We start from the raw sequence: 12,823 nt of genomic DNA on the forward strand, positions 1-12,823 counted from the left end.
TTTTTAACCTTATATGACTTCTGTTTGTAGCCTTGGAAAATTAACTTGCTTGTTACCTTAGTAATTTGATGTTGGTACAATGTAAATGTATGTAATTTTGGAAAATTATCTTGGTTTTTAACCTTGATGTTATGATGTTGGTTTGTAAGCTGGGAACATTACCTCAGTTCATAACCTAGATAACATGATTCCTTCAAACACCTGTATACTGTATTTATATGATACTTTATATTTACAGAACTTTTAAAGTGAGGTGTAATGAAGTCTCACCAACTATTTATGATCCATGGGAGATCTGTCAATGCAGTATTTTCTTTCTACCTTTCTAACAGTGATCAAGGGAAATAAGTGTCGAGCAAAGTTTACATGAACTGCACTTCCATTCATCAGACCATGCCAGCAACCAAAGTCTTGTCCAATTCTTTAAAATAAGTACCACAGATTTCTGACAGTAGTTTGGAACTTAGTTTATTTATAGTTAATACAGGTAAATGTCCAGAGATCTCAATGTGAGAGCTAAATATATGTATAACAGTTGTAGTTCAGTTTATTGTAACTGTTTCTCATCTATCACATGTTGTTCATCTGTCTACAGATGATAAAATGAAAGACTGTTCAAAACAAAAAAGGGGAAAATGTTATATATGATATTTAAGTCTTCTATAGTAAACAGCAGTATATTGCATTTGTTATTAAAAAGAAAATGATCTTATATATAAAGTAATAAAGAAAACCTGTATATGTATTTTTTCTGTCTCATAGTGAAATGTTTTGACCTCATATCTATAAATCAATGCCAATTGTACATTACAGTTGCTGATACACTTGTACTTTCTTTTGTCTTTAATTTTTAAAGGTTTAATACCTGTTTGTTCTTTAATGATGTTGTACCATTATCAAACAAAAAACAAAACAATTATTTCAATATGTCATGTATACAAAAAATCTATTAAAAATCTGGATATTAATACAATTTTTGAATTGTACAAAATTTTAATTACTTCATCATTTGTATCATTACCTGGTACTACAAAAGTAACTCCTTGGTTGTTTCAACCCTTAATGTAATAGATTTGGTTGGTTTGGTTTGGTTTGTTTGTGTTTTACGTCCTATTAACAGCTATGGTCATTTAAGGACGTGCCAGGTTTTGATGGTGGAGGAAAGCCACCGACCAACGGCCAGTACCTGGCGACTGCCCCACGTAGGTCTTGAACCCGCAACCCAGTGGTGGAGGGCTAGTGGTAGCAGAATGTCAGATGCCTTAACCACTTGGCCAACACGGCCCCAAAAAGATTTATCAGTTTGTATATATATAATATCAAAGGTTTACTTTTTACACAGACAATGTACGTTGTAAACCTGTCACAATGTTTCAAGACCGACTGGTGCCTTTGTCAACTTATGACTGAGTGAGCAATTTGTATTGTTTACCTGTACAATGATGTGACAAAATTACATATTTCATATGTCACTCAACCCAGGACGTATCGAACAGCATATACACACTGCATCGAATAGAACAAGAGTTTGCTTCCTATTTTAATGTCTTGATGGTACCATAATGGGGAGATCAGCAAGTCTTCAGATTTCATTTTTTTCTTTAACTCTGTCATCTTTTGTTTTTTCTGTATATGCTACTCCAGATTTAATATGATAAAGTTCAATAGAACTGATCTATGACTCCATGATTGAAAATGTATTTCAATTCACTTTTATTTATGGATTTGATAATCTTTTTACCTAAATAGTGTTTTAGATAATCAACAAGTTTCTGTAAGTCTAACATTTCAGTCCTCCACCATTTTATTCTTCAATCAAGGTATTTCTTTTCACCTTTTTAAATAGATAGGTTGCTAGAAAAAAATACAGCAAAACTATTTTAATGAAATATTTTCAAAGTTGGGTAAAGCCATTTACAGGTGAATAATATTTGGAATATTTCAGGTTTTTTTTTATAATACTGTAGTTCATTTGTTAATCTACCTATTGGTGTGAGCACCCTCTCTGATCTAACTTAAATAATTACATATTTTCATATCTAATAATACCTAAATGACCAATATGTTATCTTCCTAAAAGTAGAGCATTTCTAATGTTAAACATATGACTGCCAAGAAATGAGGACTGTAACCACAGGAACACTTTGTATAGTCCAAGTTTACATAGTTGCCATTGACAACCAAGTTTGACCTTGAAAGTTTCAAGATAAGACTGACAATTCTTAAGTCTGTCTGCTGCTACGGCACGAACACAGCAGCGCGACATGTTTATAAAGGACGTAGCATTAGCGCGCGTTTGAAGAGAGGTTTCTATTCCCCGCAGTACGTCATTGGTCTTCAAGATAAGAAGCAATTGTCGAGGAATCCGGTTCAGAAGGTCAGATATTTGTACCAGGAATTCTGCAGCGTTGGCTTTGATCTCATCCGTCTGTAAAAGCATAGATTCATTGATATGAAACAGTATTGTAAGATCTTATGAAATGAACAACATTATTTAACATTCTCTTTCATCCTTACCTCACAATTCGACATATCTGTTACAATAGTGAAACATCCTTAGTTTGGATACTTTGATTCCAATGTCTTAAATTAAAGTTAAAACTATGCACAAAATGTAAAAAGCATCATTGTTTTAAATTAGGATTTTTTTCACAAACATTATTAGCCTACAGAATTGCAATAGCTGAAAAATTGTCTAGAATTTTGACACATTACAACAGCAACGAATTTTTTTCTAATCATCAATTCGATTAAATAACTAATTAACTATCAAAACGTGTTTATACAATTACTGGCAAACTAGAAACAAACATTTCATAATACACTTTTCAAACTTGGCCAATCTATCATCAAACCATAAAGGGGAAACCTACCTCTTCCTCTGTTACTTTTCTGTTTCTCATTCCAGAGGTTATAGAACTCCAAGATCTAGCTGCTAACATGCAAGCAAATAATCCATAAAAATCTCCAGCATTGAGCGCAGTGGCATGTTCTTTAATTCCTTCTACATCTGCATTAATCATGGCCATCCACATCTTACAGTAGTGTAGACGGAAATCGTCAGTCAGGGACTATAAAACAGCGAAAAAGTTCTAAAATTAGTATAGATCATCAGCCATTGAATACAAACTGACAGTGACACACATCTTATAGAAGTGCAGACTGGCATCATCAGTCAGGGACTACAAACAGACAGGGACACACATCTTACAGTAGCGTAGGCTGACATCATCAGTCAGGGACTACAAACAGACAGAGACACACATCTTACAGTAGTATAGATTGACATTATCAGTCAGGGACTACAAACAGACAAGGACACACATCTTACAGTAGTGTAGACAGACATCATCAGTCAGTGACTACAAACAGACAAGGACACACATCTTACAGTAGTGTAGACAGACATCATCAGTCAGGGACTACAAACAGACAGGTACACACATCTTACAGTAGTGTAGACAGACATCATCAGTCCGGGACTACAAACAGACAGTGACACACATCTTACAGTAGTATAGACTGACATCATCAGTCAGAGACTACAAACAGACAGGGACACACATCTTACAGTAGTATAGACTGACATCATCAGTCAGAGACTACCAACAGACAGGGACACACATATTACAGTAGTATAGACAGACACCATCAGTCAGGGACTACAAACAGACAGGGACACACATCTTACAGTAGTGTAGACAGACATCATCAGTCCGGGACTACAAACAGACAGTGACACACATCTTACAGTAGTGTAAACTGACATCATCAGTCAGGGACTACAAACAGACAGGTACACACATCTTACAGTAGTATAGACAGACATCATCAGTCAGGGACTACAAACAGACAGAGACACACATCGTACAGTAGTATAGATTGACATTATCAGTCAGGGACTACAAACAGACAAGGACACACATCTTACAGTAGTGTAGACAGACATCATCAGTCAGTGACTACAAACAGACAGTGACACACATCTTACAGTAGTGTAAACTGACATCATCAGTCAGGGACTACAAACAGACAGTGACACACATTTTACAGTAGTGTAGACTGACATCATCAGTCAGGGACTACAAACTGACAGTGACACATATCTTACAGAAGTGTGGACAGACATCATCAGTCAGAGACTACAAACAGAATGTGACACACATCTTACAGTATTATAGACTGACATCATCAGTCAGGGACTACAAACAGACAGTGACACACATCTTACAGAAGTGTGGGAAGAAGTCATCAGTCAGGGACTATAACCAACAATCAGTCAGGGACTACAAACAGACAGGGAAACACATCTTACAGTAGTATAGACTGACATCATCAGTCAGAGAGTACAAACAGACAGGGACACACATCATACAGTAGTGTAGACAGACATCATCAGTCAGGGACTACAAACAGACAGTGACACACATCTTACAGAAGTGTGGGAAGAAGTCATCAGTCAGGGACTATAACCAACAGTGTCATCATCAGTTGATTGCAGTGTGACCCAAAGTCAAAATTTATTATTCCATTATTCATGTCTTACGTATATTTTTTGATTCAGAGAACACATCATAAAGAGGTCAACTCTGCACAAATTAATAACAAGAGCAATGCAAGTGGAAGAATGATATGGCTGCCAGACCATCAGAAGGGGATTGATATATTGGAAGCAGGTAGTGACATATGATATAAATTTGTTTACTGCCACTGTTCTGTTGGTGACTGTGACCTTGCCATTCATTGACTGTGTTTATGGCGCAAGCTATTTTGTGTTACAGAATTATTGTACACTTTTGTGGTCAATGTTGCTATTACTAAAACTAGAACCTTGGCTTTGAGGTAGGAGTCCTGAACTGCAATTTGCACCCAGATATTATGGCATAATATACATAATATATAGAAAAGTATTGAGTTGAGAGATTTTCAGATTAATTCAATTACAAAATGAATAATAGTCAAACAACTTTTTGTTGAATATGAATGCTGAAATTACAAGGAGTAGGTGTGAAGTTTTGAACTAACTGATTTTCACAAGTAATAACAAATCTCATTAAAGTTTAACTAGAACACTGACAGGTCAGTAAGGGCCCCGTCTTGTGGCAATATATCCCCCATAATCATCAAGAATGACGCGTTGTTTAATTCCCACAAACATTGCTTCAAAGTGTCATAATGAAATATTCACCAGCAAAAAATTACTAAATTTTACCTTGACCTTTGACCGAGTGACCTTGACCTTAAGTCAGTTGACTCTTTCTTAAATTCCAACCAAATTTGCTTCACAAAGTCATAACAAAATGTTCATCAGGGAAAAGATACAAAATTTAACCTTCACCTTTGATCCAGTGACCTTGACCTTTGGTCAATTGACCCCTTGTTCAATTCTGAGCAACATTGCTTCAAAGTGCCATACCAAAATGTTCACAAGTGAAAAGATACAAAACTGAACCGTGACCTTTGAATCTAATGACCTTAACCTTTGACCTCAACTTTTTACCTCAGTGTGTCTCTTTGTTTAATTCCGAACAACTTTGCATCATGTCATAAAATGCTTATTAGTAAAAGGCTACAAAATTTGACCTGGACCCCTGACCCGATGACCTTGACCTTTGGTCAGTTGACTCCTTGTTTAATTCTGAGCATCATTGCTTCAAAGTGTCATACCAAAATGTTCACCAGTGAAAAGATACAAAATGTAACCTTGACCTTTGACCCAATGACCTTGACATTTGGTCAGGTTGACTCCTTGTTTAATTCTGATCAACTTTGCTTCATCATGTCATAACAAAATGTTCATCAGTGAAAAGATGCAAAATTTGACCTTGACATTTAAACCTAATGACCTTGACCTTTGACCTTGACTTTTTACTTTAAGGTGTATTTTTGTGAACTGAACATCTTGACCAAGTTTCATGTACATCTGTCAATAAATACCAAAGTTATCAGCCAGGAACAAAAATTTGTGGACGGACAGACAGACAGACAGAGTGATTACTATAGGGCACCCGTATCTCCGATACGGGGCCCTAATTACATGAACACCAATGACATGTTATTGCTAGCAACAGCAACCTTGACCTTGGGTGTAGAATCCTGAAACACGAACTGATTCAAACTATCTTATTACTTTAGAATATGTGTATCATGTTGGTATTTGAAGTTGGAACGTGACAACAAAACCTGGCACATATGTTAAACATGTTTGGTTTTTGAATTACCATACTAAATTTGAAAGAAATTAAACAAATAATAAAAAAGTTCTTGCATTTTCGACGGAGTAATCGTGTAAACAAGCAAAAGTTAACGACAAAAATGAAGTACAGTATTGCTATGTCAAGTGTGATACGCCAAAATGCTGAAAGTTGAAACTCGACAGAAAAACATGTAATATATGTTGAACATTATTGCTTCTAGCATTACTATGCCAAATTTGAAAGGAATTGATTAAAAAATAAAAGGTCTTGCATTTACTACACAATGCCCTTATTTGGCAATGAAAGGGGCATAACTCATAACTTCTGAAATGTGAACTCTTTCAAGCTATATTGGTATGCAATATCTGTACCAAGTTTCATCAAGATATGTTAACCAGAAACCTGACAGGTCAGCAAGGGCCCTGCCATGTGCATGATCAACTCCTCCCCAAGTCTCTTTTTATCTTGACCTTGAAAGCTTATTAGACCGTTTTTTCCCATCTCCATTTCACAGTGCATCACCATGTCAAATTTCAAAAAAGATTAGACTTTTAGATACCCAGATTAAGGATGTACCCCTCACGGTCAATTTTTAGAAACATTGAACTTGACCTTGACTTTAGAAATTGGAAATGTGGACAGACAATCAGACAGAGGGATAACTGATGATAACTTTAGGGCACCCGTCATTCCAATGCAGGGCCCTTTATCACAGATATCAAGAAAATGCAAGTTTTGTGATATTACAAAGTTTACTTAACAGTGAATAACTGATGAAGCTTTCACTGCTACACATGGTATTTATGAGATGACAACAACACATACCTGGTAAAGACCATGATCAAGGAGGATGATATCCACCCCTGCTTTGGTGTTCCTGACAAGGACATTACCCGGATGCGGATCACAGTGGACGTAGCCCTGTACAAAGATCATCTCACTGTACAGTTTTCCCAGCTTCCTCGACACCTGTCACAGAATATCCTTTTTATTGCAATTTAAATAACTAGAAACAAAACCAACCTTAAATTGTTTGATATTCAACAGACAGTGTTTCCATTATTTCAATGTTTTCCAAGAATGATTCAGATTACACCATGCATACATATTATCAATATGAAATAGCGGCACTTTCGGTTTCTTCATTACAAGTTATTTATTTTCTAGGAAAGTGATGGAAAACATTCATGGTTTCTATTAGACATATAGTTTCCATCTGCAACTACTGCCACTACCATTGAGTATTCCAAAGTCTTGCTTATTTCTACAAGTTTATATCTCTTATAACATCACCAAAGCTATTTCCTCTTATATTTGTTCTGTCATCTACAGATATGATAGGTAGAGTTAAATCTGAACACTTGCAGGATTTTATTGAAGTATCAAAGTAAGTAAAAAGGCTAAGTGTCAAACCTAAACTATGTGAGGCAATATATTGATATTGTCAAATTGCTGACCACCTACTGTTTGAATCGTATTCTGTTTTTCATGACGATCTGAAGTCATATTTGAAATATTCCAAAAGCATGTGATATGGTAACTTCATTATGGATCTTTCTCTTTGGAACAGTTCTCCTGGGAAGGTATAGTGCCAAGCTTCATAGAGTAATAAAAGTATTAAAGAATTATGGGTAAAATTGAAGCATTTTTACCTGTGATCGTACATGCTTTACTTGCCTCATTGACAGATATACCATGACTTTCCATGTACTCGCGATCATCCACTTTGCCACCCTCAAAATACTCCATGGTCAGCACCCGTTCTGATGACAAGTTCCACAGAATTTTTGGTACCTGTTTGTGAAAACATCAACTGAGTAACTTATAATACATGTATGTCAAATAACCTCCTAAACTTCAAACTTTTATTTTGGTCATGTTAAGTAATTCATGATATTTTCTAAGTTTTGAAATTATCTGAAAAAAAGTGTTTTCTGAAACATCATTTTCAAGAGATAAAGATTGGGATTAATGTAAAATATACCAAAGATTCCATTTGAACAGATTTTTAACTCATCAAACTTACCAGGTAAACATTTGACTCAAAACAACTATTTTATTACTTTTTATCAAGTCAAGGATGGAATTTTTTATGAGTAACAAAACCCTAACCTTTAAAAAACTGAAATGCTTGTACTGTTTGGCAACTGTTTCACAATTTGCTCCTTCTTTGAGAAAGTCCAATTCTAAAGGTAGATTTTTTCTCGTTTCCTCAGCCAGCCACAAGTACTGGAATCCTGGAAACATTACGGCTAGTCCTCGCACAAGTAGCTGAAAGCAAAATTACAATACATAACTTTATGGCAAGGCATCAAACAATGTGTACATAAAGCTGAAAGAAAGCCTTATAATTTGCATTGATTGCATTATTTAGTGTTTGACTTGTTATTGCGAAAGAAGCATGTAATGAATGTACTCTTGATAAGAAATCATTTTCTTTGTCTACAGATCTCTAAAACCTTTAGCTCCAAAAATTACACTTCAGCTCACATTAGTTTCTCTTAAAAAAAGATGATTATAAAAAAGGCCAAATTCATTACTTTCTTTATTTTTGCAATTATTTCAGGCATTTTTGGAATTTATCGACTTCCTAAATGTGAAAACTGCAACCTTAGCATCTAAAGTTTCAAAGAGAAATTAAATTTTAAACTGCTAAATATAGCATATCTACAGTTATCGATACTGGTCTAGTTAGTTTCTTAAAATAAAGTTTCCAAGGGAGTTTTATCAGTTATGATACTCTTATGACAGCCAAAGTCGAAAGATATATTGCGCGTCAAGGTTAAATACAATTTTTTTCAAGAAAAAATATATACCTAGGTATCCACTTTAGAAACTCCATATTAAAGAACATGATATAGCATGAGCTAAATCAAAGAGAGTATCTTTTAATCAACCCTGAAATGAATCACAAACTGACCTCCATAGTTTTGATGTCCACATATGACCTGGCCCTGACCTTGGGATGCTGAATTTTGACTGCCACCACTTGGCCATCTTTAAGGGTGGCTTTGTGGACCTGGGCAAGTGATGCTGCTCCAATGGGTTCAGAATCAAAGTCTATAAACAGCTCCCCTATCTACTTACAAAAAAAACAGAGTTATATGTGATAATTCAGATTATTTCCAGGAATTCTAGGAATTTCCACTTTCCTGGAGTTGGAAATATTTGATATCGCATAACTGAATTTCTAAACAACTTGCCTATTTTGAACAATTTTTCAAAAAGAAACAGGTGCTTCTCAAAGCCATGTTTGTTACAAGTCGTCTTTAAGAATAATTTTTCAATCTTACAAAAACATTAAAGTATTTTAATTGCTAATCAAATTCCATTGCTAATTGACATTTAAAATTCAAACTAAAAAAAGTGTATCGTTAGATAAATTTCAAGCAGAAGTGTTGGCTGCAATCATTCTGCCAATTTTGATGTTACAAAGCTCTAAATTATATCATAAAAATTAAACAGTACCGTATTGCCCAAGTCCTCTTCTACCACTCTCTGGAGATCAGCCAGTTTTGACTGTGGAGCTTGGTTGTGTAAGATTTTCATTGAGCTGACATACTCTTCAGGGAGCAGATAGTCAAGTGTGCCTACATGCTGGCCTACCTTGATAAACACACCACCATTCTTACAGACCATGTCCCGCAATCTGAGAGCAGATCGCAAATGTATCTAGAAATGAAGATAAGTGTAATTATTAAATTCTAACTGGATCATTCAAGAAGAATTGCAGGGACTTAAACTTTGAAACCTTGTTGCAACCTTTATTTTGACATGAATTATATTCAAAATATCTATGGTTTAGGTCTATGGCTCACACAAGCATTAATTGCAGCTTTAGACTTTAAAATAGGTCTAGGAGATATACAATGGTTATGAATTGACCCTTACTGTCATCTTGATGGTAATAATCTGTTGTTGTATGTGATTTACTGTTTTTTCGTAATACTGAAGTTTATGCAGATTCAATTAAAAAGGTACTAAGCATTTTGGTAGTTGTAGTCTAGATGCAATGATAATTTAACATGACCTTGATTTTGAGACAATGTACTTGTGTTTGATAATTTTTAAACATGACATACATATGCAACATATGTCTTGTAATTACACTCATCATATATATACCTATAACGTTTTATCAAACAATAATTAGTGGGTCAGTATTTATGATCTGGACAAAATTCAAACAGAAGGACAGACAACATAATGACTCCTACTGTATATACATCTACCTTAACTCTTTGGTTGAGAGATATAATAAACAATTTATAGAATAAGACAAACTTTTTCTTTTTTAATTAAATAGTTCATGATTTTTTTCTTAAATTTGTGAAATCTTGGTCTGGTCCTATCTCACCTGTGACAACAATTCATGGTACGCTGGAGAGGACCTGTCTTGATTCCGTAAGCTTAGTTTATAATCTACAGCTATTCGCATTGCCTGCGAATAAAACAATTACATGTACACAATTTCTTTCTTTTAAAGGTTGATTTTTATACTGAGATATACGAGTTGTAAAATTAAACACAAGCCTAACTGTAAGTACTTTTAAAGTTTAACAGTACATGTGAAGTTACCAGATTATCTCAGCTCAGTTGGGTACAACGCTTGACGAGAATTTGGGGGTCCAATGTTCAATCTCGCTCTGGCCCCATTGTATTAGTCTTCTCCTGTTACACATGTATGAATAATCCAACAGAATATGTGATAGTCCTAAGCATATTAATATAACAATAAATTGTTCTGAATAAATTGTTCTGAATAAATTGCCTGTCAATCAATAATGCAGTAATATTGAGATTCTTGACACATTAATGTACTTCATATACTGTACTATATATATGTAATAAGAGCACTTTTCTAAGTCTTTGCCTCCCAAGGCAACACCATCTTTCCAACTCCACTTGCCAAGCTTACACACCAAATGCTTCAAGCGTTTGACAAGGGTTGGCCATAGGTTCCAAAATATACCGGTGATCTGATAGGAGCAGAAAAATGCACAGCCCGACCTGGATTCGAACCTGGGACTCTCTGAACTCTAGACGGAAGCTCTACCAGTGGAGCTACCTGGTCACCGAGGAATTACTCAATCCAGTTCGAAAACTGTATACCTTAAATTGGTACATAAATACTCACCACATAAGCAGCTCGGCCAAACCTGACCACACCTATACTGGTCAGCTCCCAGTCATTTTTCCAAAGGTAGAATGTGGAACCTCCAATCCCACTGCCAAGAACGCTATACTTCAAGACTCGCTTAAGTAAATGTTGACTCATCTTTGACTTTGACAATCTGTAAATTACAAAAGGTTGTAGTCTCGAAGTTCTAACTACTACTGAAAATAAAAATGTTCAGGTAAAAGGCATTACAAGTAAACAAGTGGTATAAACAAACATAAGACATACACAATTTTACAGACTAGATTATATCACAGTAGGTAGTACTAGTAGTCACAGTAAGTTTAACGAACAGTTGGCCTTTTACCTTGGATAGCCCATTAAAGTTAAAATAAAACTTATTTCCAAATGGGGTCCATAAAAGAGCATGTCCGAGTTCCAGTTAAGACAAATTTAATAATTAATATTTGCACATGTATTTATAAATATTTTAGATATCACAGTTAATCAAAACAATAATGAACAATCTAATAAAAATTACATTGGTTCTAGTAGAATAAAAAAATCATTTTTGTGATTGTCCTTTGCAGTTTCCATAAAATACTTTTTCACGTGAGTTTAAAAGTACTTTTCTTTGAAATTTGTTTTATATTGCCAGGAAGCATATTCCAGTCATTCACACCATTATAATAAAAAGCATCTACCCCTTTGATAGCAGGAATATAAAAATCAAATTGAAGCTTTACTTGTAAAATCACGGTTCACTGGACACTTTCCATGAAAAATATTAAAAACATTATTCAGTCTTAACTGTCTAACTCGGTCACAAATAATGAATGAAGTTAAAATTAAAATATAATTCTGGGTATAGTTTAATACAGTACCCTTATAAACAAAATATAGGCATTTACGTCACTCGTACTGGCCTTAAAAAAAAACAGACAAAATTCCTCCTCTCTGAAGCTTTTGTCGTCTGCTAACGTTATGCTACACAATGTATTTTGTTCTACATCTGATACACAGTTGGCATACTGCTGACGTGTTATTAATATACGATCTGATCCTCATGTGTGAAGCCAGCCTGATTGGTCTTGTCATATGGCTGCTCGATTGTGTAAAGGAACACAAGTGCTTATGTAAGTTAACGAAATTGACGGGCGAAGTAAAGTTCAATGTCGTTCCTAAGCTTGTAATTGTAAATCCCTCGTATCAAGCGTTTGCGTGTAGGTGTATATAATTTTCTTTCAGTTTCGCGATAAGCACATCAACCCGGATTTCTTCTGTTTTAAAGTGATCTATTAAAAACATGCATATACTATTTTGTAACGAAATGAATAAAAATATTTCGGGTCAATATTTTCTTATTTACCTGACCAAGTTGAAAGACTGACATTTATATTTTTTAGGCAAATGTATTCATTAACAAATTGTGTACGTGTGTTTTTATGATGATTCTTACTGTATGTTCTACTTACAATATAAGTAATGTTCCCAAGACAAAATTATA

At 34.8% G+C, this 12,823-nt stretch overlaps 1 protein-coding gene across 4 annotated transcripts; it reads right to left on the reverse strand.

Moving 5' to 3' along the window:
- Positions 1–1,202: 1,202 nt before the first annotated feature.
- LOC110447987 (uncharacterized aarF domain-containing protein kinase 1-like) lies at positions 1,203–12,434 on the reverse strand. Of its 4 annotated transcripts, none has more exons than XM_021494001.1 (10): positions 12,349–12,434; positions 11,335–11,491; positions 10,555–10,638; positions 9,666–9,869; positions 9,118–9,276; positions 8,310–8,468; positions 7,875–7,991; positions 7,023–7,166; positions 2,874–3,071; positions 1,203–2,428 (listed from the first exon to the last, which is right to left on the reverse strand). In XM_021494001.1, exons 2-10 carry the CDS (start codon positions 11,473–11,475, stop codon positions 2,066–2,068), a joined length of 1,569 nt encoding a protein of 522 aa, XP_021349676.1. In that variant the 5' UTR covers positions 11,476–11,491; positions 12,349–12,434; the 3' UTR covers positions 1,203–2,065. The 4 variants fall into 4 exon arrangements, with proteins under 4 accessions (XP_021349676.1, XP_021349672.1, XP_021349675.1 ...); XM_021493997.1 differs by having other exon boundaries at positions 12,243–12,415; XM_021494000.1 differs by having other exon boundaries at positions 12,228–12,415.
- Between the last annotated feature and the right edge of the window lie 389 nt (positions 12,435–12,823).

This window comes from Mizuhopecten yessoensis, unplaced genomic scaffold (assembly GCF_002113885.1).
Source record: "Mizuhopecten yessoensis strain PY_sf001 unplaced genomic scaffold, ASM211388v2 scaffold3747, whole genome shotgun sequence".
Classification (NCBI taxonomy): domain Eukaryota; kingdom Metazoa; phylum Mollusca; class Bivalvia; order Pectinida; family Pectinidae; genus Mizuhopecten; species Mizuhopecten yessoensis.

Bases quoted from the DNA above. Each gene is read 5' to 3' on its own strand.
- LOC110447987 (XM_021494001.1), bottom strand. From the start codon at position 11,475: ATGAGTCAACATTTACTTAAGCGAGTCTTGAAGTATAGCGTTCTTGGC. The intron at 8,469-9,117 runs GTCAGTTTGTGA...TTTTGCTTTCAG, and splicing joins TGGACATCAAAACTATGGAG to CTACTTGTGCGAGGACTAGC. The intron at 7,167-7,874 runs GCAAGTAAAGCA...ATTCTGTGACAG, and splicing joins ATGGTATATCTGTCAATGAG to GTGTCGAGGAAGCTGGGAAA.